Source organism: Mya arenaria, chromosome 3 (genome assembly GCF_026914265.1).
Source record: "Mya arenaria isolate MELC-2E11 chromosome 3, ASM2691426v1".
Classification (NCBI taxonomy): Eukaryota; Metazoa; Mollusca; class Bivalvia; order Myida; family Myidae; genus Mya; species Mya arenaria.
Window position 1 is genome coordinate 70,579,792 of NC_069124.1, and position 18,385 is coordinate 70,598,176.

General features: G+C 39.3%; 1 protein-coding gene and 1 pseudogene across 1 annotated transcript; both read left to right on the plus strand.

Moving 5' to 3' along the window:
- Positions 1-6,768: 6,768 nt before the first annotated feature.
- On the plus strand, positions 6,769-7,767 carry LOC128229393 (uncharacterized). The gene is made up of 2 exons (XM_052941294.1): positions 6,769-6,883; positions 7,324-7,767. Exons 1-2 carry the CDS (start codon positions 6,835-6,837, stop codon positions 7,677-7,679), a joined length of 405 nt encoding a protein of 134 aa, XP_052797254.1. The 5' UTR covers positions 6,769-6,834; the 3' UTR covers positions 7,680-7,767.
- Positions 7,768-8,300: 533 nt separating this feature from the next.
- On the plus strand, positions 8,301-14,961 carry LOC128226245 (opioid-binding protein/cell adhesion molecule homolog; annotated as a pseudogene).
- Positions 14,962-18,385: the final 3,424 nt, after the last annotated feature.

Genomic DNA, 18,385 nt, shown 5'->3' on the forward strand with positions numbered 1-18,385 from the left:
CTCATACATATCTTAAATATAGCTTATTTCCGTCATTTAAAACTATAATGAAGGTCATATAATTTACATATTATCTAAGTGTCACAAAAGTTATTTAATCTATACCAATTCTTCTTCCGTTTACCACGAAGATGGATTCAATACTTTAATGGCCATGTGCACAACATATCAACGGATCAATGCAGGAGCTCTGATCGGGGGATCGCCGGTTGAAAAAACACCGCATTAATTGCAGTGCGCAAGAAAAACGAGTTGAGGATAATTTTATAATCTGCTTTGATAACACTTCATGAATTAAATACATCGCGTACATGTAAAATAAAGGTAACAAATACTCTCCTACACATAAAACATTTTGTAATTGTGATGAAAACAATAGCGTAGTTATATGTTGCGTATGCCACGTCCCGTACCATCATATCCTGTCACTAGCTATTATGTTGCGTCCCGTACCGTCACATCCTGTCATTAACTATTGTGTTGCGCCCCGTACCGTCAAATACTGTCACTAGCCTGTCAGTAAATAATGTGTTGAGTCTCGTACCGTCATATCCTGTCACTTACTATTATGTTGCGCCCCGTACCGTCACATCCTGTCAGTAACTATTGTGTTGCGCCCCGTACCGCCAAATCTTGTCACTAGCTATTGTACTGAGTCCCGTACCGTCACATCCTGTCACTAAATATTGTGTTGGGTCACGTACCGTCAAATCCTGTCACTAACTATTGTGTTGCGTCCCGTACCGTCACATCCTGTCACTAGCTATTGTATTGCGCCCCGTACCGTCACATCCTGTCACTAACTATTGTGTTGCGCCCCGTACCGTCACATCCTGTCACTAACTATTATATTGCGCCCCGTACCGTCACATCCTGTCACCTACTATTGTGTTGCTTCCCGTACCGTCACATCATGTCACTAACTATTGTGTTGCGTCTTGTACCGTTAAATCCTGTCACTAACTATTATGTTGCGCCTCGTACCGTCATATTCTGTCACTTGCTATTGTGTTGCGTCCCGTACCGTCATACCCTGTAACTAACTATTGTGTTGTGTCCCGTACCGTCATATCTTGTCACTAACTATTGTGTTCCGTCTTATACTGTCAATAAATATTATGTTGCGTCCCGTACCGTCATATCCTGTCACTTGCTATTGTGTTGCGTCCCGTACCGTCATATCCTGTCACTTGATATTGTGTTGCGTCCTGTACCGTCATATTCTGTCACTTGTTATTGTGTTGCGTCCCGTACCGTCATATCCTGTCACTTGCTATTGTGTTGCGTCCCGTAACGTCATATCCTGTCACTTGCTATTGTGTTGCGTCCCGTACCGTGTTATCCTGTCAATTGCTATTATGTTGCGTCCCGTACCGTCATATCCTGTCACTAACTATTGTGTTGCGTCCCGTACCGTCAAATCCTGTCACTAACTATTGTGTTACGTCCCGTACCGTCAAATCCTGTCACTAGCTATTGTGTTGCGTCCGTACCGTCATATCTTGTCACTAACTATTGTGTTGCGTCCCGTACCGTCATATCTTGTCACTAGCTATTGTGTTGCGTCCCGTACCGTCACATCCTGTCACTAGCTATTGTGTTGCGTCCCGTACCGTCATATCTTGTCACTAGCTATTGTGTTGCGTCATGTACCGTCATATCCTGTCACTAACTATTGTGTTGAGTCCCGTACCGTCATATCCTGTCACTTACTATTGTGTTGCGTCTTGTACCATAATATCGTGTCACTAACTATTGTGTTGCGTCCCGTACCGTCATATCTTGTCACTAGCTATTGTGTTGCGTCTTGTACCGTCATATCCTGTCACTTGCTATTGTGATGCGTCTTGTACCATCATATCCTGTCATTAAATATTGTGTTGAGTCCCGTACCGTCATATCTTGTCACTAACTATTGTGTTGCGTCTTGTACCGTTAAATCCTGTCACTAACTATTGTGTTGCGTCTTGTACCGTCATATCCTGTCACTTGCTATTGTGTTGCGTCCGGTACCGTCATATCCTGTCACTTACTATTGTGTTGTGTCCCGTACCGTCATATATTGTCACTAACTTTTGTATTCCGTCTTATACTGTCAATAAATATTATGTTGCGTCCCGTACCGTCATATCTTGTCACTAACTATTGTGTTGCGTCTTGTACCATCATATCCTGTCACTAACTATTGTGTTACGTCCTGTACCGTCATATCCTGTCACTAGCTATTGTTTTGCGTCTTGTACCGTCATATCCTGTCACTAACTATTGTGTTCCGTCTTGTACCATCACATCCTGTCACTAGCTATTGTGTTGCGTCTTGTACCGTCAAATCCTGTCACTAGCTATTGTGTTGCGTCCCGTACCGTCACTTCCTGTCACTAACTATTGTGTTGCGTCCCGTACCGTCATATCTTGTCACTAGCTAATGTGTTGCGTCCCGTACCGTCATATCATGTCACTTGCTATTGTGTTGCGTCCCGTACCTACCATCATATCCTGTCACTTGCTATTGTGTTGCGTCCCGTACCGTCACATCCTGTCACTAACTATTGTGTTGCGTCCCGTACCATCATATCTTGTCACTAGCTAATGTGTTGCGTCCCGTACCGTCATATCCTGTCACTTGCTATTGTGTTGAGTCCCGTACCTAGCGTCATATCCTGTCACTTGTTATTGTGTTCCGTCCCGTACCTACCATCATATCCTGTCACTTGTTATTGTGTTGCGTCCCGTACCGTCATATCCTATCACTAGCTATTGTGTTGCGTCCCGTACCGTCATATCCTGTCACTTGCTATTGTGTTGCGTCCCGTACCGTCATATCCTGTCACTTGCTATTGTGTTGCGTCCCGTACCGTCAAATCCTGTCACTAGCTATTATGTTGCGTCCCGTACCATCATATCTTGTCACTTGCTATTATGTTGCGTCCCGTACCGTCATATCTTGTCACTTGCTATTATGATGCGTCCCGTACCGTCAAATCCTGTCACTAGCTATTATGTTGCGTCCCGTACCGTCATATCCTGTCAATAAATAGTGTGTTGCGTCCCGTACTTTCATATCCTGTCACTAACTATTGTATTGCGAGTAGCTCCATAAGCATTGTACCAACTCATGAAACTTTTTTGAGAATGGAAAATGGTGCACCGTTGATCTCTGTTCACTTTGTCTAACAAGTGTAGTGGCCCTTCAATAAGGTAAAAGCACCATCTCTATGATAGGTGTATTTATACATACATCACCAGAACTGCCCTTGATCAGGTTTGGGCAATCCACCCATGTATCATAACTGTGCAGGAGCTCTGATCGGGGGATCGCCGGTTGAAAAAAACACCGCATTAATTGCAGTGCGCAAGAAAAACGAGTTGAGGATAATTTTATAATCTGCTTTGATAACACTTCATGAATTAAATACATCGCGTACATGTAAAATAAAGGTAACAAATACTCTCCTACACATAAAACATTTTGTAATTGTGATGAAAACAATAGCGTAGTTATATGTTGCGTATGCCACGTCCCGTACCATCATATCCTGTCACTAACTATTATGTTTTGTCCCGTACCGTCACATCCTGTCATTAACTATTGTGTTGCGCCCCGTACCGTCAAATACTGTCACTAGCCTGTCAGTAAATAATGTGTTGAGTCTCGTACCGTCATATCCTGTCACTTACTATTATGTTGCGCCCCGTACCGTCACATCCTGTCAGTAACTATTGTGTTGCGCCCCGTACCGCCAAATCTTGTCACTAGCTATTGTACTGAGTCCCGTACCGTCACATCCTGTCACTAAATATTGTGTTGGGTCACGTACCGTCAAATCCTGTCACTAACTATTGTGTTGCGTCCCGTACCGTCACATCCTGTCACTAGCTATTGTATTGCGCCCCGTACCGTCACATCCTGTCACTAACTATTGTGTTGCGCCCCGTACCGTCACATCCTGTCACTAACTATTATATTGCGCCCCGTACCGTCACATCCTGTCACCTACTATTGTGTTGCTTCCCGTACCGTCACATCATGTCACTAACTATTGTGTTGCGTCTTGTACCGTTAAATCCTGTCACTAACTATTATGTTGCGCCTCGTACCGTCAAATTCTGTCACTTGCTATTGTGTTGCGTCCCGTACCGTCATACCCTGTAACTAACTATTGTGTTGTGTCCCGTACCGTCATATCTTGTCACTAACTATTGTGTTCCGTCTTATACTGTCAATAAATATTATGTTGCGTCCCGTACCGTCATATCCTGTCACTTGCTATTGTGTTGCGTCCCGTACCGTCATATCCTGTCACTTGATATTGTGTTGCGTCCTGTACCGTCATATTCTGTCACTTGTTATTGTGTTGCGTCCCGTACCGTCATATCCTGTCACTTGCTATTGTGTTGCGTCCCGTAACGTCATATCCTGTCACTTGCTATTGTGTTGCGTCCCGTACCGTGTTATCCTGTCAATTGCTATTATGTTGCGTCCCGTACCGTCATATCCTGTCACTAACTATTGTGTTGCGTCCCGTACCGTCAAATCCTGTCACTAACTATTGTGTTACGTCCCGTACCGTCAAATCCTGTCACTAACTATTGTGTTCCGTCTTGTACCATCACATCCTGTCACTAGCTATTGTGTTGCGTCTTGTACCGTCAAATCCTGTCACTAGCTATTGTGTTGCGTCCCGTACCGTCACTTCCTGTCACTAACTATTGTGTTGCGTCCCGTACCGTCATATCTTGTCACTAGCTAATGTGTTGCGTCCCGTACCGTCATATCATGTCACTTGCTATTGTGTTGCGTCCCGTACCTACCATCATATCCTGTCACTTGCTATTGTGTTGCGTCCCGTACCGTCACATCCTGTCACTAACTATTGTGTTGCGTCCCGTACCATCATATCTTGTCACTAGCTAATGTGTTGCGTCCCGTACCGTCATATCCTGTCACTTGCTATTGTGTTGAGTCCCGTACCTAGCGTCATATCCTGTCACTTGTTATTGTGTTCCGTCCCGTACCTACCATCATATCCTGTCACTTGTTATTGTGTTGCGTCCCGTACCGTCATATCCTGTCACTAGCTATTGTGTTGCGTCCCGTACCGTCATATCCTGTCACTTGCTATTGTGTTGCGTCCCGTACCGTCATATCCTGTCACTTGCTATTGTGTTGCGTCCCGTACCGTCAAATCCTGTCACTAGCTATTATGTTGCGTCCCGTACCATCATATCTTGTCACTTGCTATTATGTTGCGTCCCGTACCGTCATATCTTGTCACTTGCTATTATGATGCGTCCCGTACCGTCAAATCCTGTCACTAGCTATTATGTTGCGTCCCGTACCGTCATATCCTGTCAATAAATAGTGTGTTGCGTCCCGTACTTTCATATCCTGTCACTAACTATTGTATTGCGAGTAGCTCCATAAGCATTGTACCAACTCATGAAACTTTTTTGAGAATGGAAAATGGTGCACCGTTGATCTCTGTTCACTTTGTCTAACAAGTGTAGTGGCCCTTCAATAAGGTAAAAGCACCATCTCTATGATAGGTGTATTTATACATACATCACCAGAACTGCCCTTGATCAGGTTTGGGCAATCCACCCATGTATCATAACTGTTCTTGCGTCCAATGCTAAGGTTAGCAACGGGACCTGTCTTGGATGTCATAGTTTAGCCCATCCAAAGCCCGGTAGAAGCCCTGTTATACATGATGCGCCACACAAGGCCAACATGGCCCTTTTATATTATATATATATCTCAATAGACTAAAGTAATATCCAGTTTTAAGCTGAAAAAGCTGACACAGGTACTTACCATATTCCGGAAGATACGAAATGTTGTTAGTAATGGAATGGAGGCTATTTGTTTATATAGGCGTCAGGATTGTTTTACCTCATGAACACCAAAAGTAAATATTTCACTCGTGGCTTTTCAACTCGTGACCACTTAAAGCACAAATTGCTACATACCTGTCAGAACATATTGAACCAACCCTTTTGTATATTTATACATATGTGCTGAAATATTTTCATTTAAATGTGCTATGTAAACTTGTTTATATGCAATAAAATATGATTAAACCAACATATTGAACATATTAACAATTTTCGATTTTTTTTGTGAATACTTCTGGCAAACGAATACGAATACTTAATTGTAATCAAAAAAAGTTCATTTGCAAATTATAAAATTTACATGTGAACATGTAGCCATATGCATCAATTTGTATTTTTAAAAGAAAAGAAATGTTATCCCTGTATTGTTTGCTTCTTCGATAATATTAAGATCTGTCCGCGCCCATTGGCTGCATTATGGCTTGATCCCGCCGTGACCTCATCACGACTTTTAAGTGGTTTCAAATGTCATATGAAAATAGCATGAGAAAGATGCTGCTGCTGCTTGCTGCTGCTTGCTGCTACTGCTTTTACTACTACTACTCCTACTACTACTACTACTACTACTACTACTACTACAACTACAACTACAACTACTACTACTACTACTACTACTACTACTACTACTACTTCTACTACTACTACTTCTACTACTACTACTACTACTACTACTACTACTACTACTACTACTACTACTACTACTACTTCTAGATGATGTTGACTGAAACCTTCTGCATACTCTGCCAGGTACATGCAGGCCTAGCTTGGCCTAGCGAGGTTACCTTCTTAATCGAAAATCAGGAATTCTTGGCATCAATCCAATGTATCTCACAAGTCTCTCACGCATAACTTGTTTACGTATGTATGTATATACGAGTACGTATCTAGTTATATGAACTGTTTGTGCCATTTCAATAGTTTCTAAAATCTTAAAGCAAAATGAATTCCGGAGTATCTGTTGTTGCTGTATTATCTATCATTGTTCGCGGTAAGAACTTATTTTATACATGAACTAGTTTATTTTACTTCTTAGACTCGATTATATAACTGTTATTTGATTCAAGTCTATACCGGATTATGGTCGTATATGGTCTGCGAACCCCTTCCATTGGTCTGCTATCACTGGACCAGTACAAATGAAGACTCTCGCCTTGGTTGACATTTGCCGATCGTCACATAACACTTCTGTATGATTAAGTGTATGCACTTCTATCCGCGCCCGTTTCGTATTATTACCATTAGTGATATGAGCTAAAAGTGCTACAATTCCCGGTCACATTAAGATACTTTCATAGTTCAAGAAACAGAGTGATATACAACAAATTGCCAGTAATTCGCAAGTACAATTATCATTTCAATTGCGGAAAAATGCAAAAATTGTCAGTAAACACATGTTCCAATATTGCGATGATTGTATTTACATTTCAGCTTTTGGCAACCAGGCATACAACATTGACGATTATGCCATAAATGTTACGGTAATGTCGGGCCGCATGGCCATATTGCCCTGCTCAGTAGAGTTCCTCGGCGGTCACAAGGTGAGGTCGGGCCGCATGGCCATATTGCCCTGCTCAGTCGAGTTCCTCGGCGGTCACAAGGTGAGGTCGGGCCGCATGGCCATATTGCCCTGCTCAGTAGAGTTCCTCGGCGGTCACAAGGTGAAGTCGGGCCGCATGGCCATATTGCCCTGCTCAGTAGAGTTCCACGGCGGTCACAAGGTGAGGTCGTGTTTGTGTCACGAACCAATGTTTAAATCCACATGCTGTTTAAGTAATGTGTTTTAACTCCTTCACTTTTGAAGACATAATGTGAATATGTTGAATCCCATTTAATATATCCATCTATTATACGACTACACTCGACACCACTCAAACTCATACTCACCTTTCGACATGCAGTTCATGACGTGGATGGTTCTTCGATACCACAACTTACACATTTAATAACCTTTACAGGTAGCGTGGATTAACCCCAATTTGACGCTGTTAACTCTAAAAGACCGGCGAATCATCGATGGTGAGAGGATATCGATTGAGCGACCGTTCATGCGCGATTGGAACCTGCATATTCGTCAGGTCCGCCGCAATGACAGCGGCGAATACCTCTGTCAAATCAACACACAACCTGTCAAGAGCACAAAGATTCTGCTCATTGTGAATGGTAAAATATTTCTGAAATTACGTTTTATGCCACTTGAAGATCCGTATAACTGCAATTTCGGTATTAATGGTACATTCAATTGGTGTGTATTGCTTGGATTTTTAGTTTCTGAAGAATGCCAAGGGTCAAAGAAATCCAGTTTATGTTTGAAGACATCAAACTCTTAAAAGGTTTTACATAATAACGATGGAATGGCACGAATTCTATATGAAACTTTGGGCAAATAACACATTACAAAATCTCCTATGATTATTGGCCACAGCGGGAACCTGACCGTACTGGAAGGAGGGACGGTAGAGCTCTGGTGCCGCGTGCATGGGGAACCAGTTCCATCGGTCACAAGCACGAGCAAAGCAAGGCAACTGAAGGTATGAACATGTCTATCATTCTTTCGACGTGGCTACGGAACTTATAATTTTGTACTTGAAATTAAATGTAGTCTAAGATAAATACCAAATTAAAACCCGCATGTGTATCGTATATAAGTATCTATGTATGTTATAAGTTTTGTATCGGATAATGAGATGAAATCGAATGCTAATCGAGCCAACATCAGTGCAAACGATTGTATTCTACTTTAACACAACGTTACGTAACAAAGACGAAGCATTCAGTTTCAAACGATGCCTAAGGCGGAATCAATTAGGTCCTAACGTCATTATATTACTTGATTAACAACCTCGCCATTATAATACATGTTTCCTGGAGAATCAAACAATTTACGAGCTTTTCGGAACTAATTCGTACATTGTACAATGTCAGTTTCGTCTTATCAAGAAAGTACATGAGTGATGTTTTTAATAACATTGACTGTTTTTTCTTCTTTATTCACCATGCCTGTAATAAACAAGTTTAAATAGCACCATTCTGCCTGGTCATTTTTTTCCAATTAAAGTAGCAGCCGACAACGACAACTAAGCGAAACGGAAGAAAAAATAGTTCGTGTTATGCTTGGAACGACCTTTGAAGGATACCACTAAATCAATTATGTAGACACTGAGGGATAAATAACCCATCGACACTTCAGATTTTAAATGAAGCTATTTTATCTGTGTTTCAGTGATCGGCGCGGTTGGTGACGGACTGATAATTTACAACATATCTTGTAACTGCGAAGACGATTATGAATGTGTGGCCGACAACGGCATAGCGCCTATCGCCACACAGATGATGACCGTCACCGTACAATGTACGTGATGTAAATTGGGATATGATAACTGATACAAATGGCGTGAGACCACAGTTGTTTTTACTTTATGTTTCATATAGACACTAACCTGGCTTTTGACTTTATACACACCCCAGTTGAAAAACAAGGACATGGCATCTCTAGAACAATTCAAGACACAAAATATAATCACAAGAAAACACCATGTTGACCATTGACCCGACTGTCAAAATTGAGTTCAAATACATAACCCTTCCGCCAGGGAGTCAATCGGCTACAAACAGCTAATTTTCAGACTTCCACAAGCTATGATTTACCCAATATTTACATTGAAAACTATCAATTTCTGCAATAGAGTGTCAAATTCAGTCAAGTTCTCTGCAAAAAGAACATTTTTTGCTTCTTTTTTATTCAATTTTAATAAATTATTGATACTTGAACACAAGCACTCTTTTTTTCTGTATTCACATCCGGATCTTGGTCAACGGGGGGCAGATAACTGTGGTCTTGAGCCTATTTATTATATGACTGTAAGAAATGAATTGTCGTTTGGAATGCAATTAGGTAGCGTACATGTGCACCATCAATCAGTGTAGTTGTTACGATTTTGTACTTATACACTCAGCCTTCCAAACGAATACTATAACAAACGCGTCCAATAATAAAAGTTTTATTTTTGTTAGATATTTCCTCACTAGTTGTCAAATGTTTTAAGTTTCCTTAAGCAAAGCAGTCTCTCAAATCCTAAACTAGGCAGACTGCCTCAAACTTGGTCCGTCGACCCCAAGACTTTAACCCATTTACAAACTCTCAGATTTTAACCACGCTACAGAATATGACCCAAACTGACGATACTATAATAGAAACATACGACTACGAGTCTTGCTAAAAGTGCATTCGAATTAATCAAAACGTAGCCAAATAAACACAAAACTCGGTAAACAAGAACACACAATCAATTTTTCCAACTTTAACGAATTAGCTTTAAACTGATAGTATGCATATATAAAAGTGTACGTTCAATCAACATAACGATCTTATTTCAACACGAATCCATGATTCCAGTCGCACCGCAGGTGACATTGCTGAGCCATCAGTGGAGCAAAGAGAATGGTGAGGAGATGATTCTAAACTGCACTATCACGGCTAATCCTCACGATATCAGTGTATGAATGTTTCGGGATCAGGAACTGGTCAACAGCGCAAAATACGGCATATCTATCTACGATGAAGACCGTAACACAAAGTTACTCTCGCTGCGGATTGGGAATGTTGTGGAAGAGGACTTCGGCAAATACAAATGCTACGCTACAAATATACGCGGTAGTGATGAGGTGTCCTTCCTGTTATATGGTAAGGGGCATCACTTCGAGAACGGTATGAAACATATTGCTATGGAGTTCGTATACATCCTGAATCCCAGCAAGATATTCAATACAAAGCATTCATTGATGATTGATGATTTATAGATATTTCCGTAAGACATTTTTCGAGAACCCGTAAACAATTGACCCTAAAGCAATTGTTTCATTTGCAAAGCCGTTTCATCTAAAAAGGCAAATTCATTAAATTAACTGCTTTTACAATATGTGTCTTTAAACATAGTTATTCAGAATCGTCTGTTTGTCCATTACCCCAGGTATTACGGACACAGCCCGAGGGCGATCAGTCGCCACAGCTAACCGCATGGTTCCGTTCGTTACTCTGCTCCTACTGACTGGATCCATGTACGTGTAATTTACTGTAATACATTTGAAGCAAACACAAATTCAAACTGTGTATACTCTTAAGTAAAATGAATGTAATTGTTCAATACGATGACAATGGTTATATTATATGGAGCGTCAGTGTCATAGTTACTATCATTCAATTAATAATGCATGTTGGCTACAGTGTTATTTTCATTTGAAATATTTCATTGATTTTGGCTATCTTGTACTGTGTAACATTATATAGAATATATGCAGAGAGAGAGAGAGAGTTGTTATTATCAAACCGCATGATAATCGGAGTATAATCCCTTTGATGCCTTTTCCTCATAATAAAACTGTTCGAAGTTCAAGCTTGATACATACATATTACTTATCTACATTATTGATGCTCGACAAATGTCGCAAAACATATCCATCACTCCTGTAAATAGAGTATGATTCAACATACAATAAAAACCTACTAGGATTTAGTTTCTTTTGGTATTTATTATCATCTGGATCATTTATATATATATATATATATATATATATATAAGTTATATTTATATATATATATATATATATATATACATAAGTAATATTTTTGTTGGATTTTTCTTACAATTATTTATGTGCATGTATTAAACGCATAAAGCAGAAAGTGTTCAATAAAGATAACAAAATTTTAGGAAATTTAATAATAATTAAGGACGGGAACTCTTCTCATTGCCGTAGGTTCAGTTGTCCGCCCTTCTTCATTTGGCGCCTTTCTCACCTGTTCTTTAGTTTGAATCCGTTTTGGACGTTTGTTTTCTTTGTTCGTTGTCAAAATGGCGGAGACTGGGGCTCGTCACAAAGAAAACGTTCAAAATCAGCTGGTTGGTCTTGAAAATGAAGAGGTGCGTTTGAAATCAGACTTATATAAGCTGACGCAAAAGAAAACCTCTCCTGATGTTAATTTACGCGGTGAACTTTTGCGTTAGCGAGCGCGGCTTCAACGGCTTATTCAAGAACGTCGTCATTTGGCTGAGACTCGGAGAGTTCGTAAAGAGATTGAAGAGCTACGACGCCAACTTGATGACTTCGACGTGGCGGATAACAGCATGTCGGCCTTCCCAGAGTTTGGCCCTAGAGGTCACGACACAATTCATGTTCTGCGAGCTTCTGATGTGCTTAACTGGAAAGCGGATATAAAAATGCCTACAGAGATCAGTGACTAAGCCATTCGTGTTTCCTATGACACTCCCGGAATAAAGTCGATCTTACACTGAAATCAACAACTATCCTCTATATATTTAAAAAGAGGATTGCGGAAAGTGGATTTAACAACTCTGAAACCAACGTTCGGCGTAACAATACAAAACTAAGGTCAAGAGTAATTGAAGGGGATTTATTAGAAAATAACGAAATAATTAATACAAATCTAGATTAATTGGTGTGCGTACATCTAACAGCAATCGACATTTGCCTTAACATTAAATGAAATCTATAAAGTAATTGGAAATATAATCCCTTATATAAAACACGGAATGTAATAACAAAGCAACTTCTCGGAGATGTTCCACTTAGTTGAAATTGCTTTAAGTTTAACAAGAATATTTTAATTTAATAATTATCTTAATGTTTGCGAGAATGTATCAATCCTAACCAGAGCGCGCTTCATGGAAATTGCTCGCCTGCCCGACTGTGTCCATACAGCATAAAAATGCGATCAAACCTTAAATATGAAAATAAGTACGTTGTACATTCATGATCAATTCTAGAGCGTTTTTGTTGAAAATAAACTAGTTTCAGTTTTGGTTTCAAGGGTTTCAGCGGTTTGGAAACCTGTTTCGAAATTTTTGTTTGAAGTAACAAATGCATATTTTTTGTGTACAGCTTCAACAACATGATGGAGCATCTGCGTGTAGCCATTATTTCTAATATTTTTTTCAAAACAATGATACCGCAATGATACCGTGAAACCAATATAAAACTAGTTTATTACCAACAAAAACGGCCGAAGACTGCAGGACATTCGTACGTGATTAATGCGAGGCTACGAACCACTACTGCAAGACATTCGTACGTGATTAATGCAAGGCTACGAACCACTACTGCAAGACATTCATACGTGATTAATGCAAGGCTATGAACCACTACTGCAAGACATTCGTACGTGATTAATGCAAGGCTATGAACCACTACTGCAAGACATTCGTACGTGATTAATGCAAGGCTACGAACCACTACTTAAAAGGTTACGTGTACGAGTGAACTATGGATTATGCCCTACGTCACCCAGATACTTGCACAGTGTACAAATTATGAATGCCATGTACAATAAATAAAAAGAGGAACATGATTTATGCGTTCATCAGCGACCTTACAATTACAATTTGTTTTGCAAACAACTCTTAAACTTTCTCGTTGTTCATTCAAAATGAAATGACAGAGCAGGCATTTTAAGTAATGTTTTATCATAATGAATATTTTGGTAAAGAATTTTCCAATTGAAACAGCAAGTATAACGTGTTGATATTTTTTGGACTCAAACATTTTTTTCTGAAAATGATCATAGCTTTCTTTAATGGCATGAGTTGAAAACATGACAGACCAAGTGAAACCGGGAACTGTCACACATTTACTTCGCAATCAAACGTAAACGCTTTATAGTGAGGTTTTAAACGAAAGTGCATGCATACAATGACCACAATACAATAGGAACAAGAATTATCACCTGGACATTTGTCTAGTTGAAGAAATTTGTTAATGTTTCAGAAAGTATAAAAAAACAGTGATCCGGTCGACGAGTAAACACTACAGTCATTTGCAGGGTATGAACTCCCCTTCACAAGTAAGGTCCCTTCTAATAGTACATAGTGCTTACTCGTTGACAGGATCGCTGAATTGACATGTTTTAAGGGGCTGGACAACCTGGAAACACATTATTTCCACAAAACTAGCCTAGACTTGTCAATACGAGCTAGTATGTGGCCGACAATACATCATGTTACATGATAGAAAGAATACTTCGTCGCTGTCTCAGCTCAATTTACCAGTTTGGAAATATCGCTGAATGGTTTCCATGTTAATAGTATGTACCCATCAATTTTCCGCTGTTGAGGTTTTCTGACATTGTTAAACTGCTGGATTTCATAGTTGTTTTCAAGAAATAGTTAAATGTCAATAAACAATTAACAGGTCTTGTGACAACAAAGCAGGAGATTATTTCCATTAAACGAATGACTAAACTCGTGCTTTGAAATATATTTTGGAAGAATGTGTTAGAGGTACATTGTTCACCATGTTTTTTTAGTTACCGTTAAAAATATAATCTAATTATATTGCGACAACTTTCAATATTGTTAAACAATTTGTAAGATTATTAATGTACATATGGCAATTCTAGTATTTCATTTGTTATGTTCTTCATTATTCCACAAGTTGTGTAAATTATATGCACTTAGGCATAGTGTGTAATGAAACTGAGTTTCGGTCCAGGAATGTATTAAGAACGCATACATCAGGTTACGTGGGGAGTATACGAATATCAAAATTATACAGTTTTATGTCAGATACAATCTAAGAACCTAGAAATAGCATTGCATATGGAGCATCTCTCGTTAATCGAAGCACTAGTATAGTTTCAGCATTTTTCTATCCAATTATTTTATTCTGGAAATCCAACTCTTATCAAATATCAATCTGACAGAGAAACTTCTTTATTGAACAACTTTTCCCGTAAAACTGATACGCAGACGACGACACGTATGCCACACAAGCACCCGTACTAACCGGTTCCCCGTGCGCCCAGTTGAATGCGACTTGACTTCCGTCGTGCCACTCAAACATGTCACTGCTACTAATGTATTTTGCAGACATGTAGACGGGAAACAAACTGCTGGCTCCAGTGTAGGCCTTGAGGTTGTTCAGGTCAGACTCGTTCTTTATTGTTCCCAAATGAGCACCGCTACCAAAACTGCTGCAAGTTTGTGCTGCGGACGCATAAGTAGTGACCTGGATAATCCCGACCGAGTACATAGCGTAAACACGGAAACACGTTGACTGCACCAGCTCCCACGTAGCAGGACACTGACAGCGGGGTCCGACATTGTAACTTCTAGGACATTGACACGTGTACGACAACAGTCCGCCCTCACAAACACCCCCATTCAAGCAGGCATTGGACGCACAGTGGCCGATGTCCACGTCACACCTGTGCCCCGTGTAACCGTCGGGGCACGCGCATGTGAAACTCCCGATTGCATCCGTGCAGGTGCCACTGTTTAAGCAGGAGGAAGGCGTACAATCGCCATTTACATTCACGTAAGTGGTCCAGTCCGGGGAGTTCTACAAACATAATTTATATGGAAATAAATGAAAGGGGGAAGCCTGCCAAAACCGTATTGCGATCTTGGTAATTGACTTAAAACGTCATAATGCATTCTCAACAGAAGAACAATCAATAATACAATGAAAATATAAGGACAAGCCCAGCAGTCAAAACTTACAGTAATAATCATGTTGAAAGTGGCAAAATCATTACCAACCGAATATAATAGCAATTTTATCACATGCTACACCTTGTTTCCGGTTTAATATAACCGTCACGTATTTTTTTATATTACACATGTGTAATATAACATTGCTCTTCATCTATTGGTCAGAAAATATATCGCTCCGCATTTATATAAAAAGTTAATTGGCAAAAAGGAACTGCTAATTGGTAATATTCCTGTATACCAAACCTTCAATTCTTATTTTATTTCTATAATAAATATTTGTTTTGTTGGAGTAGTTGAATTTCTTTCTAAATATTAAGAGGATAACAAAGTATGTCGTCTTGATATCTTGAAAAAGCAAATTTAAAAGCGTCCAAAATTTAGTTTATTTTAACCGAAAATGAACATAAACATTATGACGTCACATCTACTAGATGACGTCATGATGTTTATGTTCACTTCCGGTATAACAGAAAGAAAGATTTCGTTAAAATCAAAGTGTTTACAGTGTGATTTTTACTGAATTTCATCTGAGAATGCATTCTTAAATAAACGGAAATAAAACGATCGGGTATATATGCTGTTTTAAATAAATCCTGGTACTACATTCCTGCAATGCATGTAGCGCGGGAAATGACAACACTTGGTGATATTCGGCTCATCAGCATCGCAGGTGAAACAGGTAGGTTTTTTTGCCATTTTATACCGGAAAAAGCATGTGATAAAAAGAATCTGACACTCGTTGTCATTTAATACCAATTTTTATTAAACTCGTCCAGGAAAACAGTCAGTAAGCTCGCCAAAGGCTCGCTAACTAACAGTTTTCCTGAACTCGTTTAATAAAAATTGGTATTAAATGACACCTCATGTCAGATCCTCTATATATGTTAAACGGCAGAATCAATATCAATAAAGACAAAAATTTAAAAAAAATATGCTATTTTGACAAAGCAATGCTTCACGGTTTTAAATGATTTTTTTTATAGTTGAGAAAGATTCTTTTCTTAGTTAATGATTTGTTAAGATGGTAATTAATATCACATAGATATGCATTCTTCATGTTAAATCCGTTTCATGGCATCCCTATTCTGGTATGTGAGCTATATTGCTGTAGGCTGCATGTTTGATAGAACACAATCGAGGTTTGACCAGAAATGGTTAAATGGGAAGTAAGTTTTGCTCTCACCTGAAGTTCGGCCAATTGATTCCCAGCCAGATCATACCGAGGAGCGTCACTGAGGCGACACTGGTGCGTCTGTCTGTTGTACGAGACAAGAAGGCAGCCGCCTGACAACCGACATCCGGCGCTGCAGTAAACCGGGGATTTAGCGAGTGTCTCCTGGTAAAAGCTGCTGTATTGAACATCAGGAACAGCTTTGAAAAGCTCGTTAAGTGTTCTTCCATGCACCATATTTATGAAATGAAATAGAAATGTTGTTTTGAATATTATTCCGGGAGATGTTTCCAACTGTCTTGTTACTATAGCCATTTTGGTCTTGTCTGCCTCCTCTACTAGAATTTCTGAAAAGCTCTGATTTACGTTTTCATTTATAAGTATAGAAATTGATGTGGTTTTTATAATGCAATTTTATACGAATGTGCAATAGAAAAGGACTGCGTTGACGAAACACTTAAACGACTTTTTTCTTGCTGTCTAAAGTGGTTTATGCCGATTGTTTCCTGTAGTTTGTAGTTGCGTTTGTTTGCGATTCAAAACGTTTTAAGGTAATCAATTAATCTTTTCAGAAAGGCGCTTTTCAATGTCACTAACAACAAATCTCCAAGCATTTGAAATATTCTGATCCATTCTTAACAGATTTAATTGGCAAATTGTCTGCCATTAAGTATCAAATTAACTACGTTTGGTTCGCTAACATGACATACTAGAGGCTGTCATTCCACCATCCCTCTTTTTGTAGCCATTTTGGGCGGTAGTGTGTATGCCTCGGCTAGGTATGTTGGATTCCACTGAAAAAGCAGGTTTTTCGGACTTCATAAGAAAACGTATGGCAATACTTTAGTGGCTTTCAGTCAAAAATCAGAATGTCAATATGGTACCATGTTTTAAGAACCCTCGGAGAAGAACCCTGTCGCATAATTAAACCTATATCGTTTGGCTCGTGGGAAAGGGCTCAAGCTCCCCCAATCTCATTAAAATCATATCGTGACGTTCACTTCATTTCATTTCATTACGTTATATTTACACCTCAACTTCCATTCCTTAAATGAACTGCCTTTCGGCAATTGCGTTCATCAATCGATGAACGCAACATCTTCGGATATGTTCGGATCGCAATTCATCGCATAACAATATACATGAAAACTATTGATCTTGTTATTGTTTATATTGTGTCAGCAGGTCCCGTAAAATATAAATCAACATTTTAGAAAGTGCTAAATTATTATATTTTAAACGTGTTGTTGCCAAAAGTGTTTCAATTTTATGTTTAAAAGTGATTTCAAGTGGTTGATCTTTTCCCGCGTTATTGTGACGTCAATACGTAATTAAATTAGACCATACTACTCATGCATTCACTTTCAGAGGAATAAATGAGCATTTTGCAGTATTTTCCCGCGAACTTCCAGGACACCACTTGTAAGTATGTAGAGGGCGGTGTTGATGCTATTATAGTAGTTATATTAAATCGATAGGGGTTATTATATATGCAATATTTTACATAAAAACGTCACAGTCATTGTGAGCGGTACAGTATTTGTTTCGTTAAAATTTGCACATTTCCTCTGACCTCCCAGAAGCTTTTGAACATAAGTTTTAATGCCTGTATACTTGGCTTTCAAACAGCTAATTCTGTTAATAGTACGTAGTTTCCATAGTTTTATAATCAATAATCAATTGCAGTGCAAGAGGAATTCAAGTTGTTCTATTCTATTCAAAGAGTATCGTATTATTTCGGAATTTGACTCTAACATATCGGTTGGTTTTTACTTCTCGAAACATCTTAAAAATGGCCCTCGCCCCCTACCTT